Consider the following 24,097-nt stretch of genomic DNA (forward strand, 5'->3'; position numbering starts at 1 on the left):
CATGCTGGTGCTACCAGAAACACAAACAAATGTTCCATGATGATCTTGGAGATCACTCTTGGAAGAAGAACTAGAGGTGGGAAGATAGAAGCAGGTTGGTAAAACCAAGGAACTGCTAACGCATCAGACTCCGCCTGAGGATCCCTGGACGGGTACCTGGGAAGATTCTTGTTTATATGGGAAGCCATCAGATCTATTTCTGGAAGACCCCACATCTGAAAAAACACATCTGGATGGAGAGACCACTCCCCTGGATGTAAAGTCTGACGGCTGAGATAATCAGCTTTCCAATTGTCTACACCTGTTATATGTACCGCAGAAATTAGACAAGAGCTGGATTCCGCCCAAGAAAGTATCCAAGATACTTCTTTCATAGCTAGGGGACAAAGTTCCACCCTGATGATTGACATATGCCACAGTTGTGATATTGTCTGTCTGAAAACAAATGGTTCTCTCCAACAGAGGTTTAACCTGAAGAGCCCTGAAAATAGCACCAAGTTCTAAAATATTGATTAGTAACCTTGCCTCTTGAGATTTCCAAACCCCTTGTGCTGTCAGAGATCCCCAGACAGCTCCCCAAACAGAAAGACTTACATCTGTTGTGATTAAAGTCCAGGGTGGACGAACAAAAAAAAGAGGCCCCTTGAAGTATATGGTGGTGGTTTAACCACCAAGTCAGGGAAAGTTGAACATTGGGATTTAAGGATATTAATTGTGATATCTTTGTATAATCCCTGCACCATTGATTCAGCATACAAAGCTGGAGAGGTCTCATATGAAAACGAGCAAAGGGGGATCGCGTCCAATGCTGCAATCATGAGACCTAAAACCTCGATGCACATAGCCACTGAAGGGAATGATTGAGACTGAAGGTTCTGACAGGCTGAAACCAATTTAATTCGTCTCTTGTCTGTTAGAGACAGAGTCATGGCCACTGAATCTATCTGGAAACCTAAAAAGGTGACCCTTGTCTGAGGAAACAAGGAAATTTTTAGTAAATTGAGCCTCCAACCATATCTTTGAAGAAACAACACTAGTTGATTCGTGTGAGGTTCGGCAAAACGTAAAGACTGAGCTAGTACCAAGATATCGTCCAAATAAGGAAACACCACAATACCCTGTGCTCTGATTAGAGAGAGTAGGCCACAGGGAACTTTTGAAAAAATTATTGGAGCTGTCGCTAGGCCAAATGGAAGAGCGACAAATTGGTAATGCTTGTCTAGCAAAGAGAATCTCAGAAACCGATAGTGGTCTGGATGAATCGGAATATGAAGATATGCATCCTGTAAGTCTATCGTGGACATATAATGACCTTGCTGAACAAAAGGCAGAATAGTCCTTATAGTCACCATTTTGAAAGTTGGCACTCTTACAAAATGGTTCAAAGTTTTCAAATCCAGAACTGGCCTGAATGAATTTTCTTTCTTTGGGACAATGAATAGATTTGAATAAAAGCCCAGACTCTGTTCCTGAAACGGAACTGGTATAATTACCGCTGAAAGCTCAAGATCTGAAACACACTTCAGAAAAGCCTGAGCCTTCACTGGATTTGCTGGAACGCGAGAGATAAAAAAATCTAACAGGAGGTCTTACTCTGAATCATATTCAATACCCTTGAGAAAATGCTCTGAATCCATTGAATTTAAACAGAATCTGCCGAAAATGTTTTGGAAAAATTTTAACCTGCCCCCCACCAGCTGAGCTGGAATGAGGGCCGCACCTTCATGAAAACTTGGGGGCTGGCTTTGGTTTCTTAAAAGGCTTGGATTTATTCCAACTTGAAGAGGGTTTCCAATTGGAACCAGATTCTTTGGGGGAAGGATTGGCTTTCTGTTCCTTATTCTGTCGAAAAGAACGAAAACGATTAGAAGCTTTAGATTTACCCTTAGATCTTTTATCCTGAGGTAAAAAAACTCCCTTCCCCCCAGTAACAGTTGAAATAATTGAATCTAACTGAGAACCAAATAAATTGTTACCTTGGAAAGAGATAGTAATCTAGACTTAGATACCATGTCAGCATTCCAATATTTGAGCCACAAAGCTCTTCTAGCTAAAATAGCTAAAGACAGATTTAACATCAATTTTGATATAAAAAAATAGCATCACCGATAAAATGATTAGCATGTTGAAGCAAGCGAACAATGCTAGACAAATCAGGATCTGTTTCCTGTTGCGCTAAACTTTCCAACCAAAAAGTTGATGCAGCTGCAACATCAGCCATAGAAATGGCAAGCCTGAGAAGATAGCCAGAATATAAATAAGCTTTCCTTAGATAAGATTCTAGTTTCCTATCTAAAGGGTCCTTAAAGGAAGTACTATTTTCCATAGGGATAGTAGTACGTATGACAAGAGTAGAGATAGCCCCATCAACTTTGGGTATTTTCCCCCATAACTCCAATCTAATTGCTGGCAAAGATACAACTTTTTAAACCTAGCAGAAGGAATAAAAGAAATACCAGGCCTATTCCATTCCTTTGAAATCATATCAGAAATAGCATCAGGAACTGGAAAAACCTCTGGAGTAACCACAGGAGGTTTATAAACATAATTTAAACGTTTACTAGTTTTAATATCAAGAGGACTAGTTTCCTCAATATCCAAAGTAATCAACACCTCTTAACAAGGAACAAATATACTCCATCTTAAAGAGATAAGTAGATTTGTCAGTGTCAATATCTGAGGTAGGATCTTCTGAATCAGATAGATCCTCATCAGAGGAGGATAAATCAGTATGTTTTCGGTCATTTGAAATGTCATCAACTTTATGAGAAGTTTTAAAAGACCTTTTTATGTTTATTAGAAGGCGGAATAGCAGACAAAGCCTTCTGAATCGCATCAGCAATAAAATCTTTTATATTCACAGGGATATCATGTACATTAGATGTTGAAGGAACAACAGGCATTGTACTAGTACTGATGGATACATTCTCTGCATGTAAAAGCTTATGACAACTATTACATACTACAGCTGGAGATATAATCTCACGCTAAATTACAACAGATACACCTAACTTTGGTAGAACTGTTATAAGGCAGCAGGAATCCAATCTGACAGGATCAGATTGAGACATCTTGCAAATGTAAGAGAAAAAACAACATATAAAGCAAAATTATCAATTTCCTTATATGGCAGCTTTAAGATTGGGGAAAAATGCAAACAGCAAAGCCCTCTAAGCATAGAAAAAGGCAAGAGGCATACAGGAAATGGGGTTTAAATAATTAAATTATTTGGCACCAAGTATGACGCGTAACGCAAAATTAAATTTTTTGGGGCTAACAACATTCGGAAATGACGCAACTCGCGTCATGGCAGACACAACCTTGTGCAAGGAACCTGGTGTCAACTAAGATGCCGGAAATGGCGAATTTGCGTCACCAAACGTACCTTCGCGCCAAAAAAAATTGCGCGAAGAATGACGCAATAAATATTAGCATTTTGCGGCCTCGCAAGCCTAATTTTGCCCACGAAAATTAATGAAAACAGTCAATTTTGAAGAAAAGACTATACCCCCAGGTAAGAAAAAATAAACTTCCTAAATATATTTTCCCCAATTTTGAAACTGATAGTCTGCAAAAGGAAATATACATAAACCTGACTCATGGCAAATACAAGTACAATACATATATTTAGAACTTTACATTAATACATAAAGTGCCAAACCATAGCTGAGAGTGTCTTAAGTTATGAAAACATACTTACCGAAAGACACCCATCCACATACAGCAGATAACTATTTCAGTACTGGTTTGGCTATCAGTAGAGGTAATGGAATATGAGAGTATATTGTTGATCTGAAAAGGGAGGTATGAGATGAATCTCTACAACCGATAACAGAGAACCTATGAAAAGATTTCCTGCGAGGAAAACCAAAGAATTCAATAGATGATACTCCCTTCACATGCCTCTGACATCCACTGTACTCAGAGGAATCGGGCTTCAAAATGCTGAGAAGCGCATATCACAGAAGAAAATCAAGCACAAACTTACTTCACCACCTCCATAGGAGGCAAAGTTTGTAAAACTGAATTGTGGGTGTGGTGAGGGTGTATTTATAGGCATTTTGAGGTTTGGGAAACTTTGCCCCTCCTGGTAGGATTCATATGTCACTAGCTCATGGACTCTTGCCAATTACATATACAAACATACATATATACACACATACTGTATATGCACACGTGGTTTGCATTTTTATGCTCCCAGAGTGTATTGGATATTGAGAAACATGTGCATTAAGATTCTGTAGTCTTAAATAAAAAAAATTATTGAAAAATTAAGGTGTTATAGTCATTTATAAGAAAATAGCAATTAAATCTCTATTTATTTATTTTTGCCCATATCGCCGAGCCCTACCAGGCAGTGATCAAAAGGTCCTTTGAAGTGATCTCCTTTCATTTGAGACAACTGTCTACTCTTTGATTGTGTTTTTCAGATAACCTATGTGTATTCAACTGGTTTGGGTTAAATTTTGATTTCAGAATTTAATGCAACTTACATTAGCAAGATTTTCACATACAAATTAATCCTCTCTCTATATCATATGTATATATGTAAATATATATTACATGTCATTCACCTATTCCCTGACAGCAGGCTGGCAATAAAAACGCACAGTAGGAATCCAAACCTCACCAAGGATGAAACACTAATGGTTCTCCCCAGAAACAAAATAATATAAAACAGTAAAACATGATAAAGATATTTTCCAGAGAGGGTAAAAAAATAAAATAAATAAATAAATGTATAAGGCTGCAAAATTCTGTTGCGCTGGGTACAAAGGTTAGGAATATACAATGACAAGGATTTGTGATAAGATACAAATGCATAACTGATTAACAAGACTAGTAGAGGAGAAGGGCCTGCTCGAAGAGCTTACAGTCTACAGGCTGATGGTGCAGACAAAGAAAAAATTGCTACCCTTTACTTTTTTGATAGAATCCTTTAGTAATATGCCCAGATTTTCACTGCACTGTGATCCACAAATTCCCTCTCTTGCATGGGGTATAAGTTGGTAGGATATGCATGATCATGCACCAATTACACAATGCACAAATGGAGTGCTAGCTGCCCTACAGAGATATGCATTTTCTAGGCAAATGTGACTAGTTATGCAGTCTCCTTAAACCAATTTATTTCCCTGAATTCAGTGTTTAATAGATTAAATATTGACAATTTTTCATCTAGAGGGTCTGGATATCTCTTAAAGGGACAGTCAACACCAGAATCTTTGTTGTTTAAAAAGATAGATAATCCCTTTATTACCCAATCCCCCGTTTTGCATAACCAACACAGTTATAATAATACACTTTTTACCTCTATGATTACCTGGTATATAAGCCTCTGCAAACTGCCCCCCCTTATTTTAGTTCTTTTGACAGACTTGCAATTTAGCCAATCAGTGTTTATTCCTATATTTACGTGTGTGAGTTCAATGTTATCTATATGACACATGAATTAACGCCCTCTAGAGGTGACAAACTGACAAAATGCATTCACATAGGAGGCGGCCTTCAAGGTCTAAGAAATTAGCATATGAGCCTATGTTTAGCTTTCAACTAAAAATACCAAGAGAACAAAGCAAAATTGGTGATAAAAGTAAATTGGAAAGTTGTTTAAATTTACATGCCTTATTTGAATCATGAAAGTTTATTTTGGACTTGACTGTCTCTTTAAGTGAAATAGGCTGCTGGTACTGCTCTACCTATATATGCTCTTATGGAAATGTGCGGTATAAAATAAAAATCTATCTAAATCATAAAAGTTTACTTTGGACATCAATGTCTCTGATATAAATCTAAAACAGACACAGTGCTTTTAGAAACCTTCATATAAGGCTAAATAGAAAAAATTATGGCACCATCTTACCCAGAAGCACTTCGCTGGAAAAAAAAAGTTCAAAATGGTTTCAGAGAGAATTCAAAGGGGACAATTTATCAATCTGCGGCGAACAGGGGCTCACATATACGCGCCCCTGTCCACCGCAGCTCGCCTCTGGCGGGCTGAATACTGCTGTCGGAATTTAGCATTGCACAAGAGCGAAAAAACAAAAAACAAATAGCGGTACTAGCATGCCGAATACTGTCAAATTACTAGCATGACTATTGGTTTAGAGGTGGAAACATCACCTCACTGAGAGAAGAGCGATGAGCAGTGGGCGGCTGGAAGCAATGCAACAGCTGCTACTAAAGGCTGTGACACACTGTAAGCGGAGCGACGCGCTGCATGTACACGCGGCTGTGTGCGCTCAGTATGTCCTGCCTTTTCATCACTGAGCACTCTGCTGCGTCAGGACGCGTAGCTGAGCGCTCAGAGATGAAATATTTGAACTTCAGAAGCGATGCGAAGCAGCTGCTTCGCCTCGCGCCTCATCTCTTGCAGTGTGTCACAGCCTTTATTGTCTAAATGGTCATGTCCACTCAGGACATGCAGTTGTCTAAGGCTCACAATATGTCCTTTGACTGTGTGTTTAAACCCTTTGTGGGGGTTTAACACAGACCCTCATGTAATTGTTGCACTATAATGTCCCTTTAAACATACATGCTATTAGTTAGAATGTTAAAAGACAACGGTACTTTTCCCCCCAACACTACTCAGTTTACTTCCAGTTGTGTCTAGGTTTTCCAATGAACACTGAACAACTTAAAGCAGAGGAGTTTAAGTTACACGATTTTATTTTAAAACATTATATTGTTTGTATACAAACACAAGTAATGCTTGTGCGTTTGCTTGATAACATACTGTAGAAGTTCCTGCCAACTGCATGACAGCTGGCGAGCAGAAACCAACAGTTATGTACTAACAGAAATCAAGACCTTGATCTAGTATTTATTATTCCGCTATAGTTTGAGATTATTAAACCTACAAACGCAGAAAGCTGACATTACCCGGTTTTTGGCCGAGGAAACTCATGCTATGATAAGCTTTTTCCGCTGCTGCCAAGTGGGCCAGAGCAGCCAGCATGGAGGACCACGAGGCCCCAGCGCTCTTGTAGGTCTCTTTTTCCTTCTCCACATTGTCCTTTGCCTTGTCATACGAGAATATACCCAGATGAGAGAAGAAAGTCTCTAGCACAGCCTGTTCAACCGGCACCGGGGCCACCATTGGGATCATCCCAGAGCTCGTCATAAGCAGCTCTCCGTCATCATCTTCCGAATCCTCCTCCAGCACCGAGCCTGCGGCCGCCGGAGCATCACCCGGGTCCTGAGGCACCACCATACAGCTCCAGGAGACACGATCTAACAACCCTAGGCTACTGACTGCAATGTTTACACCACACACGTGACTTCACCGGAAGTGTGACGACGGAAGTGACTACATTTACTGATGGACTTTAACCTCTCATCTGCAAAATACTAGACTTGTGATGAAAGCATTGATTTTTTTCGGCAGTACTGTTGCTGTGACGTCTATAAGACAAATGTTTGTTCTTAATGGTTACTGGCATTTATGGGATTTGTATAGTAAAATATCCGCTGGCTTTTAGTTTATTTTTTTGTTAAATAAAATCTGTCATGCATATGGTCTGTTAAAAATGCCCAAAGAAATATCAGGTTTGAAAGGAAAAAAACAACAACAAAAACCAACATAATGATAGCAAATTATATCTATTCTGTCTTTTTTTTTTTTTAAATACACGATTGCTATATAATTGTATATTTTAAGAGATAACGTTAGGACTCTGGATGTACTTGTAATAGCATTGATATTAGTACTGGGGAAAATACTCCAGAACGTGATGTCTTCAGCTGTATTACATAATTGCCTGGCTAGCTGCATGATACGTTTTAAATCACGACAATATTCTCTCCAATTAATAAAAAAAGACTAAAATAATTTTGTTGTTTATCATGTTGTGCAATTTATAAAACTGTCAGTGGAGTGGACCTTGTAGTGCTGGTGTTCTGTATTTTATTCTCCGACTGCATTATGTTTCCATTTCCATACCTCTAGCCACGCCTACAAAATACTTACAAAGACATTTGTGCACGCATGCGCTTACTGCCGCAGTCGTAAAATATTACAGAACACGCCTACATAACAATAAAATTGCAAATTACACTAAAGAGCACGCATGCGTTCACTGCCGCAGTTGGCAAATATTACAGAAGCGGTACCTCCACAATTTTGGCACTAGCTGGGGGCATACAAATAATAGTGAGAAGGGTCCAACTGCAGAGTGGAGCTCCACTCTAGACAGAAAACATGTGACCTCCACTCAAAGCATATATTTTTTTTTTTAATCAACTTTAATGTAACAAACAAGCTATAGACTGTGACAATGATTATGAAAACGAAATATTTTGTAGCTTTCTTGCTCTTAATGTTCATTCACAGTGTTTTCTGCAGATTGTGATTTATAAGGTAACCACTGTGAATGAACATTAACCCCTTAGTGACCAGACCATTGTTACATTTTCTTACCCTTAAAGTGAAGGTAAACTTCGCCTGTTTCGATTAGTGGCAATGTAAATACTTATAAAATTAGAGGAACTTTAATTCATCATTTTAATTATTTTATTATATTTACCGAGTTATAAGCCTGTTTGTTTGCAATTCCGAATCGTTTCCAAACAGCCCGTTTTTTTGGGGGGGGGGTTTGGTCCGGTCACGTTCTTGAACCAGCCAACAGTGAGTCTGGCCGTTAGGCGGCCGTCATTTGACGTCAGAACAATGCTGTAAGTTGTGCGCATGCGTTGGCATTATTTCCTTATAATTCCTACCCGGGCTCGCTCCAGTTTAGCGCATGCGCAATTAGGAAAGAGACCAGCAAACATTAACTCCGTCCTCTATTTAAAAACAAATTGAAACAGTTACTGCGGCTTCAACCTGTTTTGTTACATATCGAACAAGCGCTTCACTTTCTTTTTATTCTATCGCAAGTAAGTCCATTTTTTAACTTTGCAAACACTTTCACTCACGCAGGCGCAAATAGAAGAGAAGCCGAGGTGTACGCATGCGCACTTTGTCAGGCAATCGAGAACGCGCATTTGATGTACGTATAGAGCGGGTGGGACCGCTCTGTACGTAAGAGACTGTAAAATCCGGAAATTGATGGAGGAAGGAGCGAAGACCAGCAAAATACGTAAAAATCATTAGCTATAAATACAATAATACAGATTGAAATAATTTTAAAAAAAATAGCGATCACACTATATAGTATGTCAGTAATATAGTAAAGGTGAGACAACCGGCAAACTTTACCTTCCCTTTAAGGAACCAGGGCTATTTTTACATTTCTGCAGTGTTTGTGTTTAGCTGTAATTTTCCTCTTACTCATTTACTGTACCCACACATATTATATACAGTTTATCTCGCCATTAAATGGACTTTCTAAAGATATCATTATTTTCATCATATCTTATAATTTACTATAATTTTTTTTATAAAATATGATGAAAAAATGTAAAAAAAACACAGTATTTCTAACTTTGACCCCCAAAATCTGTTACACATCTACAACCACCAAAAAACACCCATGCTAAATAGTTTCTAAATTTTGTCCTGAGTTTAGAAAAACCCAATGTTTACATGTTCTTTGCTTTTTTTGCAAGTTATAGGGCCATAAATACAAGAAGCACTTTGCTATTTCCAAACCACTTTTTTTTTTTTCAAAATGAGCGCTAGTTACATTAGAACACTGATATCTTTCAGGAATCCCTGAATATCCCTTGACATGGATATATTTTATTTTATAAGACATCCCAAAGTATTGATCTAGGCCCATTTTGGTATATTTCATGCCACCATTTCACCGCCAAATGCGATCAAATAAAAAAAAAAAAAATATTTTTTCACAAAATTTATTTTTCTCACTGAAATTATTTACAAACAGCTTGTGTAATCATGGCACAAATGGTTGTAAATGCTTCTCTGGGATCCCCTTTGTTCAGAAATAGGAGAAATATATTGTTTTGGCGTTGCTTTTTTGTAATTAGAAATCCGGTAAATGCTGCTGTGCACCACACTTGTATTATTCCCAGTATTGACGGAATTAATTCAGTAGCTTATAGTGAGTTTGTAGGGTTAATTTTAGCTTTAGTGTAGTAGACAACCCAAAGTATTGATCTAGGCCCATCTTGGTATATTTCATTTCACCGCCAAATGCAATAAAATACAAAAAAATTGTTCACTTTTCACAAACTTGAGGTTTCTCACTGCAATTATTTACAAACAGCTTATGCAATTATGGCACAAATGGTTGTAAATGCTTCTCTGGGATCTCCTTTGTTCAGAAATAGCAGACTTATATGGCTTTGGGATTTCTTTTTGGTAATTAGAAGGCCGCTAAATGCTGCTGCGCACCAGACTTGTATTATGCCCAGCAGTGAAGGTGTTAATTCATTAACTTGTAGGGAGATTGTACGTTTAATTTTCGCTTTAGTGTAGTAGACAACCCAAAGTATTGATCTAGGCCCATTTTGCTATATTTCATGCTACCATTTCACCGCCAAATGCTTTTTCACAAACTTTGGGTTTATCACTGAAATTATTTACAAACAGCTTGTGCAATTGTAGCACAAATGGTTGTAAATGCTTCTCTTGGATCTCCTTTGTTCAGACACCCCCCCCAAACAGCTCTCTAACCCCCCCTTCTACCTTTTAGCGTACATGTTATGTACTTTCAGCTGTCTGCCAGTAGCTATTTTACTATATTTATTTGCTTTTATTTTTTTTATATACAGTAGATATATAAAGTAAAATCTGTAGTGTATTTGCCCACCCTCATTCCCCTGCCACTCTACCCTCTCCCAGTTTATTTTACTAATCTATTATCCCCCTCACCCTCCTTTCAGCTTCCAACTTTTTCCGTATTATAAGCGTTCCCACCCGCTCCTGCCCCTCTCACACACCATACCGCCTTCTTCCTCCTCCCTCCAGTGATGGGCCACCCACCTGCCTCCCTCCTATCCTTCGCATGCCACCAACGATCGGCACCATCACTGGCCCTCTCTGCAACGGTTGTTTAGAAAATGGTAATGCACTATGCCTAAATATTGAGGCATTGCTGCAATCTGTGTCCCTTTCTGTATTGTGCAGCGGTGGTGCCAATCGGTGGCGTGGGAGGGTAAGGAGGGAGGCAGGTGGGAGCCCCATCGCTGGAGGGGCTGGAGAGGCTGGGACCACTGCGCTGCATAAAAAAAATATGTTAAGATAGGGATAGAGGGATAGTGATAGATGGATAGAGATAAATGGATATAGGTATAGGGAGATAGAGATAGAGGAATAGAGATAGAGGGATAGATTGATAGGGATAGATGGACACAGCAATAGAGGGATATATGGATAGTGATAGAGATAGAGGGATTGGTGATAGATGTAGACGGGAGCGGGTGGTACCTCTGCGCTGCAGAAAATTAGATGTTGAAAGTGGCAGGGAGGGTGAAGGAGGGAGGGGGGATAAGAGAGAGGATATCTGAGTGGATGGGGGGGTCAGATGGTAGGCAAAGCTTCTTGGAGGGAGAGGTGGGTAAATAAGGTAGTGGTTAGTAAGTTGGATACATTTTTGACCGTCTACACGGACTTTAACACTAGTATTGCAATAAACAGATATCAAATGTGGAACAAATTTGGTTATGTTTTCAAAAAGTAACTGTTATTTTAAAAAGAGTTAAAATCCTTTGAGCCACTTATTTATTTGTGGATATATACACGGCATGAACCCCATCATAGGACAGACATGTTATCAAACTTGCCCAACGCTCTTTATGGAAAACATTGGTGACAACCTTGCTACTTCATATATTTTACCTTTTATGAATAATAAACTGTTATTTTAAAAGGGTTAAAATCCTTTTGGGTCACTCATTTCTGTGATGATAAATACTCGGCATGAACTTCATCATAGAATAGACAAATATTTTCAGCATGGCCCAATGCAAACAATCTGGTGCCAACTTTGCCACTTCATATATTTTATCTTATCTTATTAAGTAAAGGTATTTAAAAAGGGTTAAAATCATTTGGCCCACTAATTTATGTGTGGATATATACAGGGCATGAACCCCATTATAGAATAGACATGTTATCAACCTGGCCCAACGCTTTTTATAGCAAAAAAATTGCAGGCAACCTTGCCATTTCATATATTTTACCTTTTCTAAATAAGTCATTGGTATTTAAAAACTTTTAAAATCCTTTGGAACGCTCATTAATGTGTGCTTATATACATGGCATAAGCCTCTCTATAGGATATACATGTTTTCAGCCTGTCATAATGCTTTTTATATCAAACAATCTGGTGCCAACCTTGCCACTTCATATATTTTACCTTTTCTGAATACGTAACTAGTATTTTAAGTGTTAAAATCCTTTTGGTCACTTATTTCTGTGATGATATATACTCGGCATGAACATCTTCATAGAATATACATATTTTCAGCCGTGCCCAATGCTTATTATAGCAATTTTTTTGTGCCAACCTGGTCACTTCATATATTTTACATTTTCTGAATAAGTAACTGGTATTTAAACTGGTATTTAAAAAGGGTTGAAATCCGATGAGTCACTCATTTCTGTGTGCATATATACAGAGCATGAACCACTTCATATTTTAAGTTCTAAGCCTGACCCAATGCTTTATATGGCAAACAAACTTGTGCCAACCTTGCCACTGAATATATTTTTTTTTTTTAGTTTTCAAACAAGCTTTATTGAAGAGAAGTTAAGGACATAATTATTCAAGTTATACATGGATACAGTGTTTACATCATCTATAGTAATAAACGTATATCTGAGCTTCTAAAGTCTTATAGATTGTCCACAAGTTATATTCCAGTGGTATCAAATCTGTTTCTCTTCGTTGTATGAGGTGCTTGTAGTTGATTTGTCACTTCTGAGCTTGTTTTGTCACTGAATATATTTTACCTTTTTTAAAAGTAACTTGTATTTAAAAAGGTTTAAATTTATTTGCGACACTCATTTCTGTGTGTATATATGTTCTAAGCCTGAACCAACGCTTTATATGGCAAACAAACTTGTGCCAAACTGGAGCTCCACTCAAGCTAGGAAATATTTGACCTCCACGCAATATTTTTTTTTTTTTAAATGGACTTTAACGTAACAATCAATAGACACAATAATTCAGAAAACTAAATATTTTGCTTTCCTGTTCTTAATGTTCATTCACAGTGGTTTATGCTGATTGTTATTAATAAGGTTAAATAAGCACATTCTTTACATTAACATATGTTCTGTTAGGGCAAAAGTATAAGCAAAAGTAATGATTATTGTAAGTTATAAATACATCATCTCCGTAAATCACACCTGGCTGCCATCAGGGGGTTACAGGGGTGACTCCTGTCAGGGGCCAAATGGGCCAGGGTGCCCCATGAGGCAAGAACAACTATTATTTTCTTTAAACAATTTTGGCAGCCACCCGAAGGTACTACACCAGAGTGCTACTGAGTGTGGTCAATTTTATTAAAATGAGTAAAGCATTAGCTTTTGAGGGGATTTTTGAGTGTACACTAAACCACTATGCGTAGTGAGACAGACTTGGCACTTAAAAGGATACTAAACACAATTTTTTTCATTCTAGATTCAGATAGAACATGCAATTTTAAGCAGCTTTTTAATTTACTTCTATTATCAAATTTTCTTCGTTCTCTTCCTATATTTATCTGAAAAAGAAGAAATAAAAGCGTTTGAGACGGCCCATGTTAGTTTGAGAACCTGGGTTACGCTTGCTTATTGGATGGCTAAATGCAGGCACCTATTAGCAAGCTCTGTCCAGGGTACTGAACAAAAAATAGTCATGCTCCAAAGCTTTCATTCCTAACTTTTCAAATAAAGATAGCAAGAGAACGAATGAAAAATTATAATAGGAATAAATTATAAAGCTGCTTAAAATTGCATGCTTTATCTGAATCATGAAAGAAAAAATGTGGGTCCAGTAGCCCTTTAAGTTTGTATAGTGTGTGTTTGAGTCAGATGGCAGAGCACTTTCATTTGCAGAGGAGGTAGGACTTACATAGTAAATTTTTTTATTTCTTTGTGCAATTTTGGATTGTAACTTCAGTGTGGTAGTAGTATGGTGGGGCCAGGGGTCCATAACATTTTTATTTTTTTTTAGCAATCTGCAGCACTGTATTTATGATTATTTGACAATGCTGTAGAAATTCTATATTTAAAGCCATGCATAAAGATTTCCTCCTTAATACACAAATGGTAGTTGCCCTTTTGAAAGATATATTTTTTTTAGTAATATATACATTTTAACTACATTTCAGTTTACTACCCCTTTATGCAAGGACTTTACAGATGCAAGGAGGCATTTTATCTATGATTTTTACATATGCATAAAAAGTTATACTTTCAACTAAGATTTCTCAGTGTTTCAAATGATACAGGTTAACTTAACACTGTTCAGTTTACACTACAGCTGACTTAATTTTGAAATACATACAAACGAGCCTAAATCATGCATTTAACCATATCTAATGGTATGAGACCTAGTGCCACGGCTTATGGTTCCACTAAGACCATATAGAGTACAGCATTTTCAAAATCCATAAGTACACCTGACAGATGGGAACATGTTTACACCATAATTGAAGTGTTGCTCTTGTTTGGGGGAAAAAAACACAAACATATGTCAACCTTTTAAAAGTACTTTTCTTCATCTAACCATCTACCGATAACATTAATCTACAATTTTGAATTCATAGAGTTTAATTTTTGTTTGCACATTTGCAAATCTGATTGTTTAAAAAGTGATCTCTTAATTTCTGCAATTTTTTTTATCATGCATGTCACACACTGTTTTGTTGTTGTTGTTGGTCTCTCTGTGAAAGTGGGTGTATATGTCTTTGTGCATTATCTGTGTATGTCTGTGAGGGTGTGTGCGTATGTCTTTGTGCTTTTTCTATTTGTGTCCCTGTGAGGGTGTGTGTGTATGTATGTCTTTGTGTATTTCCTCTTGATGCCTCTGTGAGGGTGGATGTGTATGACTTTTTTTTTTATGTGGATGTCTCTTTGAGGGTGGGTGTGTGTATGTCTGTATGTCTGCGTTTTCTGTGGATGTCTCTCTGAGGGTGTGTATGTCTGTGTGTTATCTTTGGTTGTCTCTGTGAGGGTGTGTGTATGTATGTGCAGTTTCTGTGGGTGTCTCTCTGAGAGTGTATGTCTCTGTTTTCTCTGGATGTCTCGGTGAGGGTGTGTGTGTGTCTCTATGTCTTTGTGTGTTTTATGTGTCTGTGTGTTGATGGGTATATTATGTTAGTGGGTGACTTGTAACTGACACATGAGGGCATTTTGAAACTCATATGATTGTCTGTAATACAGCAAACAACACCCACAACTTCCTTTAACATGTTTCTTAGATAGACATATATGGATATTTTATGTTACTCCTCTAACTGCATTTCCTGTAGCCTCATGATGCGAGACTGCTATATAACTGCTGTGTATACTTACAGTAAACGGAACTAGTGAGAAACACTCTGTGTGCTTGTGTGCTTTCTTGCTGTTCCCCGGAGCTCTGGAGAATAGTGTTCAATCAAGGTCAGAAACCATTTGAACTTATAACCCTAACCTTATACTATGAAAGCAGACGCAACAATAGGCTACTGCTATATTTATATACTGTTAACTATAATTATCTTGTACCTTCATACTTGTGGTAGTGTGTTATTAAAGCACTGACTCAGAAATGGTGTTAATTATCTTATTTTTTTTATTATTATCAATAATTTAAACAGAAACACACCACCACCCCTTGTCCATCAGTCATTTGTTGAACATGGCATTAACTTGGAGGCCCTGTTGGTCAAGACATGCCTGCAAAAACAACTCCATATCTTCTCTGTGCTGAAATACAAAGAGGAATGGCTCCCTTGCTTCTGGTTCTTCTCTTTGCATCACGTTATCTATGGCCTTCTGGCGGTCATCTTCATTCATTGACACATAACTTGGCATGGTTATGCGCCCACAGAACAGTGCCTCATTCTTGACAACCCATTGTATAGCAATGTGTAGATCTTTAATGATTGCTGGCACCTGTGTCAAGCACATGGGAGGAAACTTAGTCATAGTCAGAATCAAAACTGTTATTTTCATAATAAATAAAAAATAATTTAAGGGACACTCAAGTCAAAAACAAACTTTTATAAATCAGAAAGAACATGCAGTTTCCAATTTACTTCCATTATAAAATCTGCTTCGTTCTCTTGTTATCTTTTGCTGAAGGAACAACATTGCACTACTGGCAGCAAGATGAACACATATAGGCCGCGTTCGGGCAGCGCTCAGGAGCTAGTGGAGGCGCTTCACTTTCAGCAATGACGTGGCGCTAGGTGACGTCACAAGCAAGGGAGCTTAGAGAAAACGATCGCATGCGCAAAGGGATCTGCTGCACAATAATGAACGTTTTTAAATAAGCTCCCGTGTAGCTGACTGTAAAAATGTTTAAATTGTGTCTCTCTTTATTAGTGGAGGATTATTTTTATTTAAGCTGTTTACACAACACCGTTGTTCGAGAATGGTTTCCCCTGCCTCTCGGCAAACATTGGAACTCTGACCCACCTTCATTCAGCTGTTCTCAGCTCAGCCCCTGTAGCTTATCCTGCCCCATTCAGCTAATAATACTACAGGTGCTGAGCTGAGAGCAGCTGAATGGAGGTGGGTCAGAGTTCCGATGTTTGCCGAGAAGCAGGGGAAACCAGAGACACTGGGGAAACAATTCTCAGCATAACACTGGATAAGCATGACAGCAGCATTTAGTACAGGGCAAATTGGAGATAGGTTACTTAACCTATCTCCAATTTGCCTTGTACTAAATGCTGCTGTCAGACTTATCCGCCTCACCTGTCCCTCCTCTGCTGCTTATAAAAACATGGCAGCCTCCACAGCAAAACGTGTGTGGAGGCTGCCATGTTGCCAAGCGTCTGAAAAGTGACAGCTTTTCCAGCACGATGGAAGCGCTGGGACTTACGTCATCAGAGCACTCAAAAAACGCCAGGCATCTCACTTGCAAATGTGAGGAAAACGCTACAAGCGAGTCCCAGTTTGCTTGGAGCGCTGCCCGAACGGAGCCATAGTCATCCAATCGCAAAAGACAAATGTGTGCAGGCAAAAATCAGCAGTTAGCTCCCACTAGTGTTGAATATGTGCGTATTCTCTTTCAGCAAGGGATAACAAGAGAACAAAGCACATTTAAAAATAGATGTGAATTTATAAGTGTCTTAAAATGACATGTTCTATCTGAATCATGCAAGTTAAATTTTGAATTTACTATCCCTTTATCTCCTTAAGGACCGCAGCTGTAACAGATGAAAAAAAATAAAATAGTAAAAATAATAAAAATAAATAGTTATGTAGGATTAGGGTTAGATCTAGGCTTAGTGGTAGATCTAGGGGGAGGGTTGGGGTTAAAAGGTCACTGAAGGAGAAAAAGGTTAATCGTAAAAATTGAAAATGGGGTATTTCAAAACTCAGGACAAAATGAAGAAACTGTTTAGCCATGTTGTTTTCTCAGGGGGTTGTAGATGCGTAACAGATTTTGGGGGTAAAAGTAAAAAAAAAAAGTGTGGTTTTTAATATTTTTAATCATAATTTATAAAAATATTTAGTAAAAATTATATGATATGATGAAAATAATGGTATCTGTAGAAAGTCAATCTTATGGCGAGAAAAACGGTATATAATATGTGTGGGTACAGTAAAGGCGTAAGAGGAAAATTGCAGCTAAACGCAAACACCGCAGCAATGTAAAAATAGCCCTGGTCGCTAATGCTAACAAATTGGTACAACAGTCAGGTCACTAAGGGGTTAAATATGGTAAAAAAAAAAAATAAGTAAGAGGGAAATTACAGATAAACACAAACACAGCAGCAATGTAAAAAGAGCCTTGGTCGCTAACGCTAAAAAATTGGTACAACAGTCAGGTCACTAAGGGGTTAAATAAAAAATATAAAAGTAAGAGGGGAAATTACAGATAAAGACAAACACCGCAGCAATGTAAAAATAGCCTTGGTTGCTAACGCTAAAAAATTGGAACAACAGTCAGGTCACTAAGGGGTTAAATATGGTTAAAAAAAAAAAAAAAAAAAAGAAAGCAGCAAACCTTCTTCTTGTTTAAAGAGAACTTCCCCGTGGAGGTTGTGGATGTCACATTTTTGTTGTGTAGTCGGAGCTTTAAATAGTTCAATATTGTTAATTTAAAACAGTAGATAATACATGAAAACTAAAGAATTACTCCTGTGATTTCCTGAGATCTATTTATAACTTAGAATAATCATTACATTTGCTTATACTTTGCCTTAACCTTATAAATGTCACTCGCCATAAACCAAAAGAAAGCAATTTCGTTTTCAGAATTGTGCCTATTGGTTGTTTGATACATTAAAGTTTATTTAAAAAAAAAAAAAAAAACATTTTCTGAATGATTTTGCATAAAGTTTATTTTAAAAAACAAAACATTTTCTGAATGATTGTGCATATTGGTTGTTTGATACATTATAAAGTTTTATTGAAAAAAAAAAAGTGGAGGTCACATGTTTCCTGTCTAGAGTGGAGCTCCAGTCTGCAGATAGACTACTTTGATAATAGTGGGAAAAAAGGATTCTAAAGCCGCGTTCAGCAAGCGCTCCAAGCGACTCAGAGCTCGCTTGGAGAGTTTTGTGTAGACTTCTAAGCTCAGTGATGGGCGTTTGCTCAGCACTCTGATGACGCAAGTCCCAGCGTTTCCAGTGTGCTGGAAAAGGCACTGGGGACTTTTCAGAGCAAGCTCAGAGGCTTCTAAACATGGCAGCCTCCACAAGCAACACATGTGTATGTGTGTGTGTATATATATATATATATATATATATAACACACTTGTTGCTCGTGGAGGCTGCCATGTTTACAATAATTTTATTAATGTTGTTATAAATAATTTAATAATTATTTCACAAGTGAGGGAGCTTATAATAAATGTTTGAATGAGCAAAGGGATCTGCTGCACAATAATGGAGTACATATATATAAATCATATGTGAGACGTTTCTATTTGCATGCAATATTTCTAATACTTAATAGGTATTAGAAACATTGCATGCAAATAAAAGCGTCTCACATATGAATTATATTTATAATAAAATGGGCATCCAGTCTTAAAGGGACATGAAACCCACATTTATTCTTTCATGATTTCTAATTTACTTCTATTATCTAATTTGTTTTATTCTCTTGATATTCTTTGCTGAAAAGCATATCTAGATATGCTCAGTAGCTGCTAATTGGTTGCTGCACATAGAAGCCTTGGGTGATTGGCTCACCCATGTGCATTGCTTTTTCTTCAACTAAGGATATCTAAAAAATAAAGCAAAATAAATAATAGAAGTAAATTGTAATGTTGTTAAAATTTGTATTCTCTATCTGAATCATGAAAGAAAGATTTTGGGTTTAGTGGCCCTTTAAGAGTGTGTATCCAGTAAACCTCACACTTACTTAGAGCTGCAAACCTGTCACCTCCTCTTGATCCTCTTAAGACTGGATGCCCATTTGGTATAAACAAAATAAGTGATGATAAATTATTTATAGATCAGTCATAAAAATAGTAAATATGATGTAGGTAATTAAAAAATGTTCACTGTAATGGTATAGATTGGCATAAAAAATCTGAGGGATATTTAAAGAACTGATAAACTAAAAATTAAGGATATAAATAAAAATGAAAGAATGAGAAAATATGAAACATTAATTTAAAGTTGTCACTTACTCTTTATAAACAGACACCTCCATGCACTAAACTTTTATATATTTTGGAAGTGAGTGTTCTATATATATATTGATATAATGACTTAAGAGTGGTAACAATTTTAATAATACCTTATAATGTATATCTTTGTTGATATCTAGCTGCTTTTGTATATATTACTAGAAATGAATACAGTTATTGAGTTAATAGAACTTAAAATAGTCCACTTCTGAGTAATTTGGTTTTATAATTACTGTTTATCTTTTGGATCAAATGAATGTGTTTTTACTTTAAATTCTACTTTTCCTGAATTTTTCACATGTTGCTGCTCAACGCTGCTCCTTGGTGTGGTTGACTATGAATTATATGTCCCAGCTTGTGCCAAAAACATCATTTATGCTAACCAGATAAATTCCTTTCCTTCTGGATAGGGAGAGTCCACGGCTTCATTCCTTAGTATTGGTAAATACAACATCTGTCCACCAGGAGGAGGCACCCCAGCCAAAGGCTTAAATATCCCTCCCACTTCCTCATTACCCCAGTCATTCTGGCAAGGGAACAAGGAAAAGTAGGAGAAAGATTAGGGTATAAATTGTGCCAGAAGAATAAATTAAATAATAGGGGACCGCCCATAGACACAAAGAAAACGGGCGGGGGCCATGGACTCTCCCTATCCGGAAGGAAAGGAATTTATCTGGTTAGCATAAATTATGTTTTCCTTCCTAATATAGGGAGAGTCCACGGCTTCATTCCTTACTGTTGGGAAAACTATACACAAGCTCCAGAGGACACTGAATAAATAACGGGAGGGAACAAAAAGGAAGAGGCGGACCCTATTCTGAGGGCACCACATCCTATAAAACTTTTCTCCCAAAAGCTGCTTCAGCCGAAGCAAAAACATCAAACTTGTAAAGTTTTGAAAAAGTATGTAAGTAAGACCAGGTAGCCGCCTTACAATTCTGATCGATATAGGCCTCTTTCTTAAAGGCCTAAGAGGAAGACACTTCTCTAGTGGAATGAGTCGTTATCCTCTCAGGAGGACGATGTCCCGCTGTCTCATAAGCTAAGCGGATGACACTCCTTAACCAAAAATATAGGGAAGTCGAAGTAGCCTTCTGACCCTTACGCTTCCCCGAATAGACAACAAACAAAGAGGAAGATTGTCTAAAGTAGCTTGAAGATAGAACTTCAATGCGCGAACCACATCCAAATTGTGAAGTAAGCAATCCTTCGATGAAGAAGGATTGGGACACAATGAAGGAACCACAATCTTCTGATTGATGTTGCGATTTGACACAACCTTAGGAAGAAAACCTAATTTAGTAGGTAAAACTGCCTTATTTGCATAAAAAAAATCTGATAAGGGGGCTTACATTGCAAAGCAGAGTTCTCAAAAACTCTTTGCGCAGAGGCAATAGCCAATAAAAAGAGAACCTTCCAAGATAACAATTTAATGTCAATGAAATTCAGAGGCTCAAATGGAACCTGTTGCAAAACCCGAAGAACAAGATTTAGGCTCCAAGGAGGAGCCCCAGATCTAAACACAGGTCTGATCCTAATCAGAGCCTTAACAAAGGACTGCACGTCTGGAAGCTAAGCCAGTCTCTTGTGCAATAAAACCGACAGGGACGAAATCTGTCCCCTCAGGGAACTAGCAGAAAGGCCCTTCTCCAGCCCATTTTGGAGAAAAGATAAGATCCTGGCAACCTTAATTCTGTGCCAGGAAAAACCACGCTCTTCACACCAGAATAAGTAGGTCCTCCACACCTTGTGGTAGATACGCAGAGTAACTGGTTTACGATTTTGAATAAGAGTATTAATAAAACTCTCAGAGAAACCTCTCTTGGCTAAGACTAAGCGTTCAATCTCCGCGCAGTCAGCCTCAGAGAATCTAGATTTTGATGAACAAATGGGCCTTGTATCAGCAGGTCTCTGCGACAAGGTTACTTCTACGGAGGAGATGAGGAATCCCCAACTAGATCCGCGAACCACGTCCTTCGCAGCCATGATGGAGAAATCAGGATTACTAATACCCCCTCCTGCTTGATGCGGACCACCACTTGAGGAAGAAGCAGTAATGGAGGAAAAAGATATATGAGTTTGAACTTCCAGGGCACTGCTAGTGCATCTATTAGAACCTCTTGGGGATACCTCGACCCATACCTGGGTAGCTTGGTATTGAGACGGGACGCCATGAGATCTATCTCCGGCGTCCCCCACTGGCTGCATATCTCTGCAAACACCTCGGGATGGAGAGACCATTCCCCTGGATGGAAGGATTGTGTAAAGCTCATTGAATATTCCACTATCAGACCAAACTTGGCCAGTAGTCTTCTTATCCTGGCGTCAAGTGTAATGATAGGAAATATCCCAGAGCAGAGAGAGAGTTTGTAAAATGAGGTAAGTAGAACTCACAGCAGGCAGGGCAGTGCTCAGCGGCAACAGGAAGGTAATCCAGCAGTATGGCAGTTCAGGGGTAAACAAATAGAAGGACCGGGAACAGGCAGGAGTCAGCAACAAAAGGATATCCAGCAGTATAACAGTTCAGGGGTAAACCAATAAAATGGTCAGGCTGGCAGAGTTCATCAACAGTTAAGCAATCCAGCAATGCAGAGATTAAGGCAAGCAGAGTAGTCAAAACAGGCAGAGTTCATCAACAGTAAAGCAATCCAGCAATTCAGGGGTTAAGGCAAGCAGAGTAGTCAAACAGGCAGAGTTCATAAACAGTTAAGCAATCAAGCAATGCAGAGTTTAAGGCAACCATGTAGTCAAACAGGCAGAGTTTATCAACAGTTAAGCAGTCCAGCAATTCAGGAGTTGAGGCAAGCAGAGTAGTCAAAACAGGCAGAGTTCAGCAACAGTGAATCAATACAGCAATTCAGCATACAGATATACAGTACCCAGGAGCACAAGAAGTAACACCTATACTTGAGCACAGGTGAGAGAGACTGATGCCTTTACATAGGGAAGACAGGGTGGGCAGTGAAGATGTCATCAACGTGCTGCAGTTACACTGCCATATCCCTAGCAACAGGAGGAGTGCCTGTGTCCTAGCAACGGCCACCGCAGAGCAGAGGAGCAGCGTGGCAGATTGCCTGCTGAGAAAATCCACCTCCCAGTTGTCCACACCCGGAATGTGGATCGCTGACAGCGAACAGCTGTGGGCCTCCACCCACTGCAGAATCTGAGATACTTCCTTCATCGCCAAGGAACTTCTTGTCCCCCCCCCCTGATGGTTGATGTAAGCAACCAAGGTTATATTGTCTGATTGGAATCTGATGAACCTGGACGAACCCAAAAGTGGCCAAGCCTTCAAGTCCACAACCCCTGTGCCTTCCTGGCACCCCAAACAGCTCCCCATCTGGATAGACTTGCGTCCGTAGTCACAATCTCCCAGGATGGTCTTAAGAAGCATGTCCCTCAGGACAGATGATCTGGACAGAGCCACCAAGAGAGCGATTCTCTTGACCGGCTGTCTAATACAATTTGTTGAGACAGATCTGAATGATCGCCGTTCCACTGCCTCAGCATGCACAGTTGTAAAGGTCTGAGACGGAACCTGTCAAAAGGAATGATGTCCATGCAGGACACCATAAGACCAATCACCTCCATACATTGAGCCACAGAGGGATTCAAGGAAGTCCGGAGGGCAAAACTTGCCGAAGTTAGCTTGCAACGTCTCTGGTCTATGAAAGAAGGGCGAGGGAGACTAATAATTTAAATTAAGGGACTTTGAAAATTGTTGCTTGTATTAGCTGTCCCTAAAACGTTTTGAGTTTGAAGCAGTAATATACATGTTTATGTACAAAGTTGTAAGTAGATTTGCAAGAAAGAAAAACAAAATTTATGCTTACCTGATAAATGTATTTATTTCTTGACACAGTGAGTATATCACTCCTGGCCAGCAGGAGGAGGTAAAAAGCACATATCACTTCTCTACCCACAATCCCCAGTCATTCGACCAAAGGAAAGGAGAGAAAGGAAGCAACACAAGGTGCGGAGGTGCCTGAGGTTTATGTAAAAAAGAACCTGAAAAATACAGGACGGACCGTGGACTCACTGTGTCAAGAAATAAATAAATTTATCAGGTAAGCATAAATTTTGTTTTCTTACTAATGACACGGTGAGTCCATGGATCATCATCAATTACTGTTGGGAACCTATACTCAAGCTAGAGGACACAGATGATTAGGGAGGGACAAGACAGGTAACCTAAACAGAAGGCACCACAACTTTAATAACCTTTCTACAAAAAGAAGCATCAGCCGAGGCAAAAGTATCGAATTTATAGAATTTGGAAAAAGCATGCAAAGATGATCAAGTTGCAGCCTTGCAAATCTGTTCCACAGAAGCTTAATTTTTGAAGGCCCAGAAAGAAGAGACAGCCCTTGTGGAATGAGCTGTGAATCTCTCAGGAGGTTGCT

At 38.6% G+C, this 24,097-nt stretch overlaps 1 protein-coding gene and 1 long non-coding RNA gene across 2 annotated transcripts in view; both read right to left on the bottom strand.

Annotated features, from left to right (window-relative positions):
* The window catches only part of KICS2 (KICSTOR subunit 2), a 33,712-nt gene extending 26,248 nt beyond the window's left edge, over positions 1-7,464 (bottom strand). Inside the window, exon 1 of the mRNA XM_053716837.1 lies at positions 6,883-7,464. Within this exon, the coding sequence (XP_053572812.1) occupies positions 6,883-7,213 (331 nt within the window). The 5' untranslated portion in view covers positions 7,214-7,464. The remainder of the gene's footprint in view (positions 1-6,882) is intronic.
* Positions 7,465-15,648: 8,184 nt separating this feature from the next.
* Positions 15,649-18,311, bottom strand: LOC128665028 (uncharacterized). Its single transcript, XR_008402970.1, has 2 exons — positions 18,060-18,311; positions 15,649-15,994 (listed from the first exon to the last, which is right to left on the bottom strand). It is a non-coding gene; the product is annotated as an uncharacterized LOC128665028 (long non-coding RNA).
* Between the last annotated feature and the right edge of the window lie 5,786 nt (positions 18,312-24,097).

The sequence above is a fragment of the Bombina bombina genome, chromosome 6 (assembly GCF_027579735.1).
Source record: "Bombina bombina isolate aBomBom1 chromosome 6, aBomBom1.pri, whole genome shotgun sequence".
NCBI lineage: Eukaryota > Metazoa > Chordata > Amphibia > Anura > Bombinatoridae > Bombina > Bombina bombina.